Source organism: Cricetulus griseus, chromosome 4 (genome assembly GCF_003668045.3).
Source record: "Cricetulus griseus strain 17A/GY chromosome 4, alternate assembly CriGri-PICRH-1.0, whole genome shotgun sequence".
Classification (NCBI taxonomy): Eukaryota; Metazoa; Chordata; class Mammalia; order Rodentia; family Cricetidae; genus Cricetulus; species Cricetulus griseus.
Genome location: NC_048597.1, coordinates 65,763,797 through 65,778,051, shown reverse-complemented (window position 1 = coordinate 65,778,051; position 14,255 = coordinate 65,763,797). Strand labels below are relative to the sequence as shown.

Genomic DNA, 14,255 nt, shown 5'->3' with positions numbered 1-14,255 from the left:
CTTACACCACAGTTACAGCAACATAAAAAAAAATCACAGATGAACTAAAGAGTGATCTTTTAAATAGAGTGAAAAGAAAAACAGAAAGAAAGTGGAATATTACCAAATCTGTGATAAGAACTGTTTAATGGGGGTTAGGGGGTTAGCTAAGTGGTAGAGGGTTTGCCCAGCAAGCACAAGACCCTGGGTTGGTCCTCAGCTCCGGGGTTGAGCATAGGATGGGTGGTGGGAGGTGGGGGTTGAGGAGTGGTGAAGAAATTTTTAATTCTCAGAAGCAAAGAAAGCGTCAACAGAGTTGATTACATAAATTCTACAATGTCTGTACTTCTAAAAATGAGGACAAACAGAGAGAAACATGATTGGCACACTAGAGGAGAAGTCACAACAGTGTGACACAAAGGGACAACACAGTGGCACAAGCTCACAGAAGGTGGTTGAAGAGACCTTGATAGGGACTGGGGTGTAGCTAAGTGAAGAGAAGTTGCCTAGCATAGGTGATGCCCTGGGTTTGAGTCTCAGCACTGCAGAGGGTGAAAACCACCTCCAAACAAAAGCAACCAAACATTCTATGAGCTGGGCATGCTGGTACACCCATATAATCCCAGTTTGGTGGAGACTGAGGCTGGAGGAGTGTCTTGAATTTGAGGCCAATTTGAGTTACATGCTGAGACTCTGTGTAAAAACAACAACAACAAAACTTATGTGGTGACTCTTGCTTGTAATTCTAGCACTTGGGAGGTGGCAATGACAGGATCAGGAGTTCAAGGCCATATTGAATCAAACCAAGTAGGTTTGGGACCAGGTTGGGTTACATGAAACCCATTCTCAAAATAATGCCTTCCGAAACAAAACTGAAACCAAAACAGGTAACATAAACAAAAATGTAGAAGAAACACATTGTGACACTAGCAAGTTAACAGACAGAGAACACTTACAGAGATACTAAATGAGGAAATTAAGAGATAACCCTTTCAATAAAATATACAATTTATTAATGACTGGAGAATGGAAATCATTTATTTTGCTCACTAAACTTAACAACAAAATCTTTTGTTGTTGTTGAGACAGAGTCTCACTATGTAGCCCTGACTGTCCTGGAACTCACTATGTAGATCAGGCTGGAGCCAAACTCATAAAACCTGCCTCTGACTCCCAAGGGCTGGGGTTAAAGGTGTGAGCCACTCTGCTTGGCTCACAGTGCTCTAAAAATTGAGGGTACCCAAAGCTGGTAGGCGTAACTCAGCCAAGCCTGCTTATTTATTTATTTATTTATTTATTTATTTATTTATTTATTTATTTATTCTTTGTTGTGCTGGGGACAGAACCCAGGTCCTCGAATATGCTAGGCAGGTGCTCTGCCACTGAGCTACACCCTCAGGCCAAGACAGGGCCTGTGCACACACTAATACTTTATTGGGTGGCAGCATGGCATCTTGTAATGTTGGTATGTATTAAAAGTTTTAAAAAGAGGGTTGGCCATGGAAGGTCTCACCCATCCCTGGGAAGTGGATGGGGGGTGGGATGGGGACGGTCTGTGGGGGGCATGGGAGGATGGGAGGGATCTGAGATGGATATGTAAAATAAGATTGTTTTTAAATTAAATAAATAAATCAATAAGAATAGTAAAAAAAGGGGGTTGGCGAGAGGGCTCAGTGATTTATAGAGAACATACCACTCTTTTTTTTTTTAACACTATACAATTTTGTTTATTGAAACTAAAGAAAAGTATGAATTCTAAAGTCTTTATCATATTGTTTACATGAATTGGGTTTTCTCTTCCATGAGTTCTTCCCTATTATCTCATAACAAGATGATACAAAAAGAATTCAAACATGTACAGGGCTACAGATATGCATGAGAAAAATTATGACAGGGTCACTGCTAGGACCTCGGTCATGTTTTTGAGAACTTTCTGTAGTTCCTGTTACAGGAATACTCAAGGGTCTAACCTTCTTGGGAACAACACACTGACATCACACAATTAAAATTCAATCAAATCTTTAACCAAATAGATTTTTACACATGAATATTTTCTCTTGTAAGCAGTTATTCCTGTAACACAGGTGTTGAGGCATTTAAAGTCTTTACAGTTTCCCTTCATCATGAACTGAGAACATACCACTCTTGAAAGGGACCTGATGGGGGAAATACTTCTGTGTATGTTTATCTTATTGATTGTTAAATAAAATACTGTTTGGCCAATGAGACAGCAAGTAGACAGGACTAGGAGTCAAAGAGGATTCTGGGAAATGTAGTAGAGAAGTGCTGATCCAGGCAGGAAGTGACATAGCAAGGAGACTCATATTTAAAGAAGGAGAAGCAGGAAGGGCTCTCTTTTCCCCTCCACTCCTGCTCCAGCAGCACAATGTGTTCCACCAGCCAGGAGGGACACCAATAAGGCGTCCGATAAGATAAGTCTCATAAAATATATGGATTTATGATAATTAAGACTGAGCTAACAGATGAGGAATCCTAGTCCTTGGCCAAGCAGCATTGAACCTAATACAAGTTTCTGTGTATTCATTTGGGCCCTAACTCGGGCAGGCGGCTGTCGTAAAGCTCACACATGGCAGTGGGGCTCAGGCAGCTTTTGGCAGAAAGATTTATCATAACAGGGACCTGACATTGGTTCCCAAAACTGAGGGTGGGCAGCTCACAACTGCCTGTAACTCTATGTCTAGAGGATCTGACACCTTCTTCTGGCTTCCTCAGGCTCTTGTTCACATGTAGCACAAACACATATACCTTGCATACATGCACACACACACACACAAATGAAAATAAAAATAAACATATATTTTAAAGACTTTAAAGTGTTCAGGTGGGTTGGAAAAATGACTCCAACTTGCTGCTTTCCCAGAGGGCTCTGGTTTGTTTTCCTGTACCTACATGGTGGCTCATATCCATCCATCACTCTGGTTCCAGGGGATCTGATGCTGTCTTCTGGCCTATGAGGGCACTCATACACATATCTCATACACACACAGACACAAAAGAATAAAGCAAGCCTTAAAAAAATATTAAGGTGGCATAGAGGCCCATGCCTTTAATTCCTGCAATTACTTGGGAGGCAGAGGCAGAGGCAGAGGCAGGCAGATCTTTGAGTTTGATGTCAGCCTGGTCTACAGAGTGAGTTACAGGACAGCCAGGGCTACACAGAGAAACCCTGTCTCGAAAAACCAAAAGGATAAAGAATTAGATTCTAGGTCCAATAATTTGTATCTGGGAACATATCATAATAGAAAAGCTGTCTGCCTAAGGACATTCTGATATTATTTTAAAATCAATATATGAGAAGCTTTGTTGTAAAATATAAATATTTTGAAATAAGCTAAAATTCAACGGAGAAACAAGTACACATATCTTTGTCATATCCACTTGGTGGACTGGCAATGCATATATTTTAAATGATGATTATAAACATTAGAAAATGACAAAACTGAAACAGGAGAAGCATTTCAGGCGAAGAACGATTTCTTCCTTTTTAAAGGATAAACAGACTCTTTGGAGTTAGAGTTGCTGTTTTCTTTTCTGTAGTCTCCGAAGGAAGAGTTTGTGTGTGAATGTGTGTGTTCAGGCACACAAGTGCTCACAAGTGTGCATGTGTACATGAAAACGAGGGAGGAAAGAAGAGACGCCATGGTGCCAGGGAGGGAGAAGTTGTTTAGAGTTGAATGGAACAACCAGAAAAACCCAGGATAGGATCTTGGAAGGTTCCCTGTGTCTGTCTGCGCCTGTGCTCAGGATGGGGAGACTAGAATCAGATCACCCCTGCCAGCTGTGAATTTGCAATCTGGCAGCTAAAGGAGACTATGTGCAGGAGATTACACTATGCATTGCCAATTTCAGAGAAGGATGTATAAGTGAAGGCCTTCTGGGAGAGTAAGGACTGAGATAGTCATTGAAGGCATTCCAGGAGACGTGAGGACTAGGGTAGCCAGTGAAGGCCACCTGGGAGAGGTGAGAATTAAAAGTGCAGACCTTTGGAGTAGATTCCACTAAGATGCATGGGATATGATGCAGGTCCTAATTGGATGTGCTGTGTGGGTCTGCTTTTCCCATGGCTATGCACTTGTTGATTCCAGGGCTCAGGATGCTGCTGCTGGTGCTGCTGCTGCAAGCTGTCCTGCTGCTTTTAGCCCTGCCCAACCATGCTGAGGTTACCATGGCTGAAGGGTCAGAAGTCCTGCTCCCTCCATCCAAGGAGACTTGTGCAGGTTGGATGGCAGGCATCCCAGGACATCCTGGCCACAATGGGACACCAGGTCGTGATGGCAGAGATGGCGCTGCTGGCGAGAAGGGTGAGAAAGGAGATGCAGGTATGAAGAAGAGTCCTGGACCGGGGGAGGGGGGACTCTGTGTCTGGGTCTGTGCTCAGGATGTAGAGTATGTGATACCAGTTACTAAGGCCTAGACAAGGGCAAGAAGCAAAACCTTTTCATGTGGTTCATAGGCATCTTGGAGCTTGAGTTGTCCTCTTTGAGTGAGATGAGGTGGTACCTACTAAGGTATCCATGACTTCCTTCTGTCTGCCTCTCCTTCCCTCTCCCTACCCTTGTCCATATTCCTAATGTATCCCTATTCTTGTTTCCTGTAGTGACATTTTGTTTACCCCCTAATTCTTGTTCTATCAGTTGGTATTCACCCACGCTTTTTGTGCACTCCTGGATCACTCAGTGGCTTTTAGAGAACGCTTGGTTTGGTCAAGAAGACAAGTCTAATGTACAAGACTCCGGTAGTGGTTGTGAAGACCAAGTGTCCTCCAGCATGCAACATGACAGTCAGAACGTGAGAAAATGCTGAAGGCATGGAATACAGAAAAAAGTGCATCCAGTGAGGATGTAGATTAATGACCAGGCTGTGAGGAAGAGGCTGGCTTGAGCTGCACCTCAAAGGATGGCTCCAGAGATTAGAGGAGAGAGGACATCTGATCAGAGGGGATAGAAGGCAACACATGGATGGTTAGCCAGCATGCAAAGGACTGGTAGGGCAAATTAACTATGGTGGATGCTTACAGGAGATAAATTTCTGGACATTGGGGGACATGGAAAGGTCTGAAATGAAGGAATGACTAGATGAACGAGTAAATGGATTCATTATGATCAGAAAATCTACTAACCCCAACTGACTACTACTAACTCAGAGCCTCTACCAGATGAAATCACACAAAGAAGAATGAACCAGGGTGTATTGTCTAGCATTTGCTCACTCATCTTTTTATTTACTCATAACTTCAAAAATTAAGGTTGGGGATGAACTTATGGGGCCCCTCCAGGCTGTGGAGGGCATGTGGAGTGGAGATGACCTCGCTCCTTGTCCTGTTAAATGGGTTGTGGGTGGAGGTCCTGAAGCAGCTTGAGCAGCTCTGTTCCCAGTGGTCACAGTTCTTCTCACTTTCTAGGTCTTCTTGGTCCCAAGGGTGAGACAGGAGATGTTGGAGTGACTGGAGCTGAAGGGCCCCGAGGCTTTCCCGGAATCCCCGGCAGAAAAGGGGAGCCTGGAGAAGGTGCTTATGTGTATCGCTCAGCATTCAGTGTGGGGCTGGAGACCAGAGTCACTGTCCCCAGTGTTCCCATCCGCTTTACTAAGATCTTCTACAACCAACAGAATCACTATGATTCCAGCACTGGAAAATTCTACTGCAACATCCCAGGGGTCTACTACTTCTCCTACCATATCACAGTGTACATGAAGGATGTGAAGGTGAGCCTCTTCAAGAAGGACAAGGCTGTTCTCTTCACCTATGACCAGTATCAGGAAAAGAATGTAGACCAGGCCTCTGGCTCTGTGCTCCTCCATCTGGAGGTGGGCGACCAAGTCTGGCTCCAGGTGTATGGGGATGGGGATAATAATGGACTCTATGCAGATAATGTCAATGACAGTACCTTCACAGGCTTCCTTCTGTACCATGATACCAACTGATTGCAACCAGCTCAGAGCTCTCAATAGTCTAAGCACCCCAAGAATCAAATAATGGTCAACAAGCTTCCAGCATAGTTTGAAAGATTGATTTTTATTGTTTAGTGTGAGGGTTCTGAATATTATCCACACATGCACTCATTCATTCATGGAATGGCCTTATAAAAAAAATCATTTCTGTGTTCTTAGTGCAGAAAAAGAAGCATTCCCTGGTATCCACAACTCTTACATAGTAGCAATAATAGAATGAAAATAACATTTGAGTGGGGATTCACAATATTTTTCATGACTTAAGGAAGTAGAGAATGCTATTTTGTGTTCACTGTCTCTCTTGATGCTCACACAATTCCTGTAAGACACATATGAAATACAGCATCTCCTCTTTTTACAACTTGGGTCTTTCGGCTGAGTTTATGAATGTCTAAAGTTCTAAATATATTAAAATGGCAGAAGTAAAATTGAAGGCCAGAGCACAGTCTATTTCTATTGTAATTGTAGGTTAAAAAGGCCACCCAAAGAAACACACCCTGGCCCTAAAACCAGAGCCAAAAGGTTAAAAAGGGCCATTGAAAAAAACACACATTGGCCCTGAAACCAGAGGCAAAGAGACACACTCTGCTCCTGACCAACTCAGCATGAAAACCATGAACAGGAAGACCAACCAATCCCTGAGCACAAAACCAACTGATCCCTGAGTATGAAATCCAGTCAATCTCTGAGCTTGTCCCAGCTCAGAAATTGAAATCCAACCAATCCCCACCCTGAAAATCTTCATCCTGGAAAAACTCTGCCTCCTAAGAAGCCCTATATAAGCCCTGGGCCTGTTCGGTTGGGAGCTGCCTCTTTCTACCCTGTCAGAGGCAGCCACCTTCCTGAATTCCTCCCTCCCAATAAATCCTTTGAATGAAGTTTGGGTGAAGACCTTTGCTAGAGTGGAGTGGAGCAGAGAAGTAACAACTTTCTCAGAAGCAGGAGTGGAGCAGCGTAGAGCAGACCTGCTTTTGCTTGTCTAGAGTGTTGGAAGAAGTCTCTTGTCCACTTCATTTGAGGGTCTCATTTTACATCCACCAAGTAGAGCTCTCTCAGGGAAGGGGGTCCTACGTCTAGGTTCTATTCCAGCTGGTCTGATGCTCATTGGCTCCTTCCTGTTTCTGCGTCTGTGCTCATGCCCTCCCTTCCAGCTAGGGAAATCCCTTCCACCTCCACAAGTGGGTTGTTTCCTGAACCTCAAGGCCACTCAGATAGGAGATTTTCTGATGTGATCTCATTCCAATTCCCTCTGTGTGCCCACAGATGAAAGTCTGCATGTGAGACATGTTCTCCTTAGACTAGGAACAATTGCCAGCTAGATTGACGTTCCTCCCCCTCCGAATCCTCTGAAGATCCTTGACAGTTTCTCAAAAAGAAAGAGCTGTCTCCTGAATCCCATTTAGATCCATAATTTACTTCAGTTAAGTTTCTACAATATTCGTTCTTATCCGAAGAACCAGCTCATTTAGGAACACTGTGGGTTTAAGCTCCCAATCCCTGTTCAAATGGATAACTTCATCCTTTCACACCAAGGCAAAGGATGACTATGCCTTCTACCACACCCACAGAATTCTCCCTCAAAAAAGTAATTATTAGCCAGAAACACAAAGTACAGAGGAATTTGCCTCATTCTTTCCACAAGCACTGACAAGGTAGAGGAAAAAACACACTCTGCTCCCAACCAACTCAGCATAAAGACCAATCAGTCCCTGAGCAGGAAAACCAACCAATTCCTGAGCACGAAATCCAGCCATTGGTCCTCCTGAATTGAGTCTTGCTTTCTAAGGCTTACAGGTGGAAGGCCTGGAGAAATGACTTTGTGCTTACAAACACTTGCTGTTTTCATAGAGGACCTGGGTTCTGAGGCCAGCAGTCATACTGGACAGCTCACCACTACCTATAACTTCAGTTCCAGGGGATCCCATGTTCTTTTCTGGTTTCTACAGGCACCACATGCACATGGTGCTCTTGAATATACTCAGGCACACACATGTACACATAAACAAACTTAAGGGCTGGAGAGATGGCTCAGAGGTTAAGGGCACTGTCTGCTCTTCTTGAGGTCCTAAGTTCAATTCCCAGCAACCACATGGTGGCTCACAACCATCTGTAATGAGATCTGGTGCCCTCTTTTGGCCTGCAGATACACATGCAGGGAGAACACGATACATAATAAATAAATTAAAAACAAAGACTTAAAATACAGGGGGTTCTGTATAAGAGGAAAGTCCTTTGCTAACTACTCCATAGGAGCTGGTTAAATACACTTGGCCCAAGACCTTGGTTAGTGCTGGCCTTCGGAGGACCACCTTGACACATACTGCCTGACTCTCAGTGTGTGTTAAAGATGTGGGTAGGCCTCCCTGGCTTCACCATCCTATAGTCCTTTGTTCCTTCTGTCTGTGAGCAGTGGGCATGTACAGTCCTGGGGCAGCCATGTGTGACTGAATTAATTGTGGTACTTGGAATCAACCAAAAGCTTCCAAACACTAGTCGAGTGCTCATCACTGAGCTGTAGCTCAAGCCTGACTTTGGATGTTTTAAAACTGATCCTTAAAGCCAAGAGATGTTTGGAGACTGAAAAACAAAGTGATGACTTCAGATGATCTAGTTTACATACATTAGTAGAAGTCTTGCTGGGTGCTGGTGGTGCATGCCTTTAATCCCAGCACTTAGGAGGCAGAAACAGTCAGATCTCTGTGAGTTCAAGGCCAGCCTGGTCTACAGAGTGAGTTCCAGGACAGGTTCCAAAGCAATACAGAGAAACCCTGTCTTGAAAAACCAAAATAAATAAATAAGCCTTTTGATAAGAAAGAGCTTCAAGTGGCTCACAGTGGTAAACTTTCCCTTAGAAGAAAACTGCTTGAATGCAATACTTTAAAGGTTTAGAAAAAGAGTAAATGACTGTGCAAATGTTGCTTTGTTTATGCTCTGGGTGATCCACTTTGGTAAGGATGCTGGAGGCTTTGTCTTTCAAAGTGTTTGCTTATTAGTGTTTTCTACAACTAAAGATCCACTCCAATGTTACAAGTATGACTACATGCTGTGCACTGCTTCTGATTTTACTTCTGGAGAAACAGTTGGGCTTGAGAGAAGGATAAGCAGTATTAGGACTTTATGTTACAAGTGGCAGAATACCCAACCTCAAACAAGGCAGGCAAAAAAAAATATGGCATTACCAAATAAAATGTCCAGTTTCAAGAATGAGTTACATGTTGCTGAGTCATTGGCTGAAGTGGTCCCATAGATCCTCCAAACACCCAAGCTATTGCCAAGGATATTAGTTACCCTCCATATCCTGGTGGTAAAGCTCTGTTGTTGAAAAGACCACTTATTTATGTCATTAAACATGGAAAAACCAATCTGGTCCTCAACAAGAAGATTTATCCCTACTGACCAGCACTCATGTTACTGCAAGGTACTCTGCACACTACCAGAGGAGAAAGGTAATCATTAATACTACCAAGCTACAAACACTGAAACCTACAATAGAGACCTTCCTGCAAGTTATACTGGTGTAATAGTGGCACAAAGGTTAGGGGCGTAATCAATCGCATTTTGTTTGGATTCAAGGCCTACTCCATGAGATGACACTTATACTTTGACATTGCCAAAGTGGCCAAGAACCTGAGAGTACATAGGTTATGGGCCCTAAGGGAAAACCTACTACTATTATTCTGCTAAAAGAACATAGCAATAAAATGATTCCTAAGGGTATATTGTTTCTGATAGTTCGAATAAAAATGCCCCCACCCTGACTTATAGAGAGTGGCAATATTAGGAGAAGTGTCTTTGTTGGAGTAGGTGTATCCTTGTTGGAGAAAGTGTCACTGGATGGTGGACTTTGAGGGTTTCAAATGCTCAAGCCAGGCCCAATAGGTGTCTCTCTCTTCCCACTGCCTGCCAACACAGATGCAGAACTCCCAGCTACCTCTCCAGCACCATGGCTGTCTGCATGCTGCCATGCTTCTGGCCATGATGACAATGGACTAAACCTTTGAAATGTAAGTCAGGGCCGGTTAAATACTTTCTTTATAAGAGTTGCCATGGTCGTGGTGTCTCTTCACAGCAATAGAAACACCAACTAAACATTGCTATACCCATAGATTAGTGTCTCACTCAACCCTCATCATAAAATATTCTTCTTACAGTATAAGTATATGGTAATTAACACAGAGACCCACAACTGGAAAATGTGCAGAGTGGCTTTGGAGCACTCAGTCCTACATGGATGTTTCCATCAAACCCCTCACCTCAAGACTCAGGTATCTGTTCAGAAGAGGAGGTGGAAAGATTGTAGGAGCCAGAGGTGGTGAACGACTCCAAGAAAACAGTGTCTTTGAAACACCATGGGATTGATGCACATGTGACTTCACAGAGACTCTGACAGCACTCACGAGACCCGCAGAAATTCAAGCCAGACAAAATTCCAGCAGAGAGAGGTGGAAGTGAATATAAAACCCCACCCCTAACCAAGACACTATTTGCAATTAGTACTTCCTGGAAAAGGTAGAAATCAAATCACTTTTCTCCAACCGAGTGTCACTGGATATATCAAGTGTGTGTGTGCGTGCTTTTTCATTTTCATTGTTTTGATTTTTTTGTCTATTTTCTTATTTTTTTTTCTGAGAGAGAAAACATGAAGTTGGGTGAGTAGAAAGATGGGGAGGATCTGAGAGAAGTTGGGGGAGGGGAAGAGAAGGACCAAAATGTATTATAAGAAAACAGCCAATAAAAATGAATGTCTTAGCTGGGTGTGGTGGCACACACCTTTAATCCCAGCACTCAGAGGCAGAGGCAGGAAGATCTATGTGAATTTGAGGCCACCTTGGTTTACAGAGTGAGTTTCAGGATAGCCAGGGCTACACAGAAAAACCCTGTCTTGAAAATAATAATAATAATAATAATAATAATAATAATAATAATAATAACCTTAAACTAGACCTAAAATATAAAAAATAAAATAATAGGTAACATTTATTCTTTTCCTTATAACAGTTGTCCTTCTCCCCCTCTTTTTTGAATGCTTTAACCAGAGGCTCAAAGTCTTTCCCTCCACACAGCTCTCACAGTGTGGGTGCCACTCTAGAACTCTGGTTCTAGGCTCTGTCTCATATGGTCACAGAGGCTACAGCCTACCTGTCTTTCACCATAGTCTCGTGTCACACCATTTATCCAAATAATTATTTTTTTTGATAGTTCCAAAACTGAAGAGAAAGCTCTGTTTTCTACAGTATTTCTTTGGCTTTGGCTAGGGGGTGTGCCCATCTCTAACCAATCAGGAGGATAGAATGTACTTCAGGTTAATTGTAAGTCTTCTTTAAAAAGAATCTGGAGACGGTCACCAGAGTAGAAGGATGGCTTATGGATGAATATTAGCACATGCCTGTAACAAACTATTTGAACAGTCTCAAGAGACATTGCTGGAAAATTACCATTGATTTTATTTACGATCTGAACAAGAACCCTGATAATGGGGCAGCCTCACAGTACTGAACTTGGTGTTCCACTCCATCTGAACTCCAGGGCACAGAGAGAAATTGTTGCTGAGACTTTAGGATTAGTGGGCCCATTATATCTTGAAGAATGATCATGTCCTCCCTGCTGACTTGCTTTATGGTACCAGGAAATCCTATGTAGGCTACTGGGGGAGCAGGCATCATTAACAGTCTTGCCCAGCTGTGAACCCTGTGAACTACAAAAATGACAGGTGTAGCAGGATATGAAATAGTGCCGCAATAGCGGCATGAATGTCATGGCAGTTATCAATAGGTTTCTGATTGGAGGAGCCTCACGCCTGGTGCTGTCAATCTGACCAAGAGCAAATGGTTGGTGGCCCCAGGGATGAACATAGTACTGTTATTCTGCTAAATGGTCATCGTGCCAAACTGCCTCTAAATTCTTGTCTCTATACCCAAGGATTAGTACAGCCCTCAGACCTCATCAGAGAAGTTTCTCTGTGCGGTGGATGGTGGTTAACACAGAAACTCACAACTGGTCAAAATGCAGACAATATATGCCAGAGAGCGCTCTCCCAGAGCTAGTACAACTATATCACCCTGCTCCAAGTCTTAGGGGCCCTTGCAGAGGAAGAGGTGGGAAAATTATAACAGGCAGAGGCTAGGGAGGACCAGATTGGACCAGATCTTCTGGATATGACAGGACCCCAAAATCTTACTCACAGCTGCTATAGTTGCCTGCAAAAACTTTTACAAATTCAAGCCTGTCAACATTCTAACACATGGTGGGAGGGACTCAAGGGCCCCTTCCACCAAGGAGCAATATAGACAGTTGATGGCTTCTCTGGGAGAGAGAGAGAGAGAGAGAGAGAGAGAGAGAGAGAGAGAGAGAGAGAGAGAGAACCAGTGTTCTTTAAAGTGTGGCTCCTTGGAGGTGGAACACATTCTATAAGTACACAGGTAGCACAAATTGGACCAAAGGAGAGTGAGCAAGACAGAGAGAGAGAGAGAGAGAGAGAGAGAGAGAGAGAGAGAGAGAGAGAGAGAGATTATGAAGTTGAGAGGGGTTAGGGAGGTGGGGGTGGAGCTGGGAAAAGTTAAGGGAGGAGTGGAGCTGACTATGATCAAAATACATTGTAAGAAACTCTCAAAGATTTAATAAAAGTATTAATATATTAAATTGACTGTTTTGAAGATTGTCTATTTCCAGTTCTGACAGCTTTTGCTTCATATATTCTGGAGCTCTGCCATTAGACACAGACATGCTTATTGTCTTAGAGAATTCACTCATTCATCCCTGAAAGGGACCTCGGAGTTGGTACAGAACACACACTCAGGACCCAAATTCTCAACACAGTGGAGATTATATTACCCTGGAGGGACAATCTGCAGGGAGGAGGTGGAGGGGATGGAAGAGGAGGTGGATGGGGGTGTTGCTTTTGGATCGGGCAAAGACAGTAGCAGGTGTGTCTGCAGGAGTGGTTTTCATATATCTTTTTTTATTTTTCCATTCATTTATTTAGCTCATAAATAAAGTCATGCACAATTATGATACACAATACAGTATGTTCACAATGGCATGGCTAAATTAAACCAATTAACATGTTATATCACGCATATTCATCATTTTTGTTTTGAGAACACTTAAAGTATACTATCTCACAACTTTTAAAATATAGTGTATTGTTATCAACCATATTTATCATGCTCTCAGTAGACCTCAAGACATCACAAGAGTCCATGCCTCTTGTCCAGTTGCGGTTTTATATCCTTAAACCAATCATTTCCCCATTGTTAAAAGACCGACATTGAAGCCTAATAGCCACAATTCTGCTCTCTGTTCCCATAAGTTCATCATTTCTAGGTTACACATAAAATTGAAATTATGTGACATTTGTCTTCCAGTGTGTCCCTTATTTTTTTTTTTTTGGCAAGCATATAACTTTACTACTTACTAAAGATGAAATCAAATTTCCATGCACAGGTGAGTACTCACTGAAACACCTTGGATTCATCACATATTTGAGTTTCGATTAGCATATATATATACATATATATATATATATATATATATCAATAATGGCAATATGTTATACATCAATAGCAGCAACAGCTTTTCCAGGTTCTGCAGTCATTTGAACAAAATTGTAGAAACATCCAGCACACTCCATTTAAAAAAAACAAAAACAAAAAACAAAAAACAAACAAACAAACGAACAACAACCACAAAAAAGTAAAAAACAAAATCCCAGAAAGCAGCACAGTTCTGTTACTCTTGTGGCACCATTTTTTTAAAATTAGCTTCTCAATCATCATCTGGGAGGAAACCATTGTGAGCAACATCATTAAAAACAGCTCTGATAAAGCACGGTCACTACTATGTATCATAAAGCAGGTCCACATATGAGTGAGTACATATCATGTTTGTCTTTTTGTGACTGGGTTACCTCGCTCAGAATGGTTTCTTCAAGTTCCATCCATTTTCCTGCAAATTTCAAGATTCCATTGTTTTTTTCTGCTGAGTTGTACTCCATTTTGTAAATGTACCACAATTTCTCTATCCATTCTTCGGTTGAGGGGCATCTAGGCTGCTTCCAGTTTCTGGCTATTACAAATAATGCTGCTATGAACATGGTTGAACAGATGTCCTTCTTATATGAATGTGCTTCTTTTGGGTATATGCCTAGGAGTGGAATTGCTGGATCTTGTGGTAGACTCATTCCCATTTTCTTGAGGAGTCGCCATACTGATTTCCACAGTGGCTGTACAAGTTGGCACTCCCACCAGCAGTGGAGGAATGTTCCTCTTTCTCCGCATCCTCTCCAGCATAAACTGTCATTGGTATTT

At 42.5% G+C, this 14,255-nt stretch overlaps 1 protein-coding gene across 1 annotated transcript; it reads left to right on the top strand.

The window, feature by feature from the left end:
- The first annotated feature begins 4,093 nt into the window (after positions 1-4,093).
- On the top strand, positions 4,094-5,922 carry Adipoq (adiponectin, C1Q and collagen domain containing). Its single transcript, XM_035444130.1, has 2 exons — positions 4,094-4,319; positions 5,402-5,922. The coding sequence occupies exons 1-2, from the start codon at positions 4,094-4,096 to the stop codon at positions 5,920-5,922; spliced, it is 747 nt and encodes a 248-aa protein (XP_035300021.1).
- The last annotated feature ends 8,333 nt before the right edge of the window (positions 5,923-14,255 follow it).

Excerpts from the sequence above, each read along its gene's own strand:
- Adipoq (XM_035444130.1), top strand. The coding sequence starts at position 4,094 with ATGCTGCTGCTGGTGCTGCTGCTGCAAGCTGTCCTGCTGCTTTTAGCC. Across the intron at positions 4,320-5,401 it reads GGGTGAGAAAGGAGATGCAG|GTCTTCTTGGTCCCAAGGGT; the intron begins GTATGAAGAAGA and ends CTCACTTTCTAG.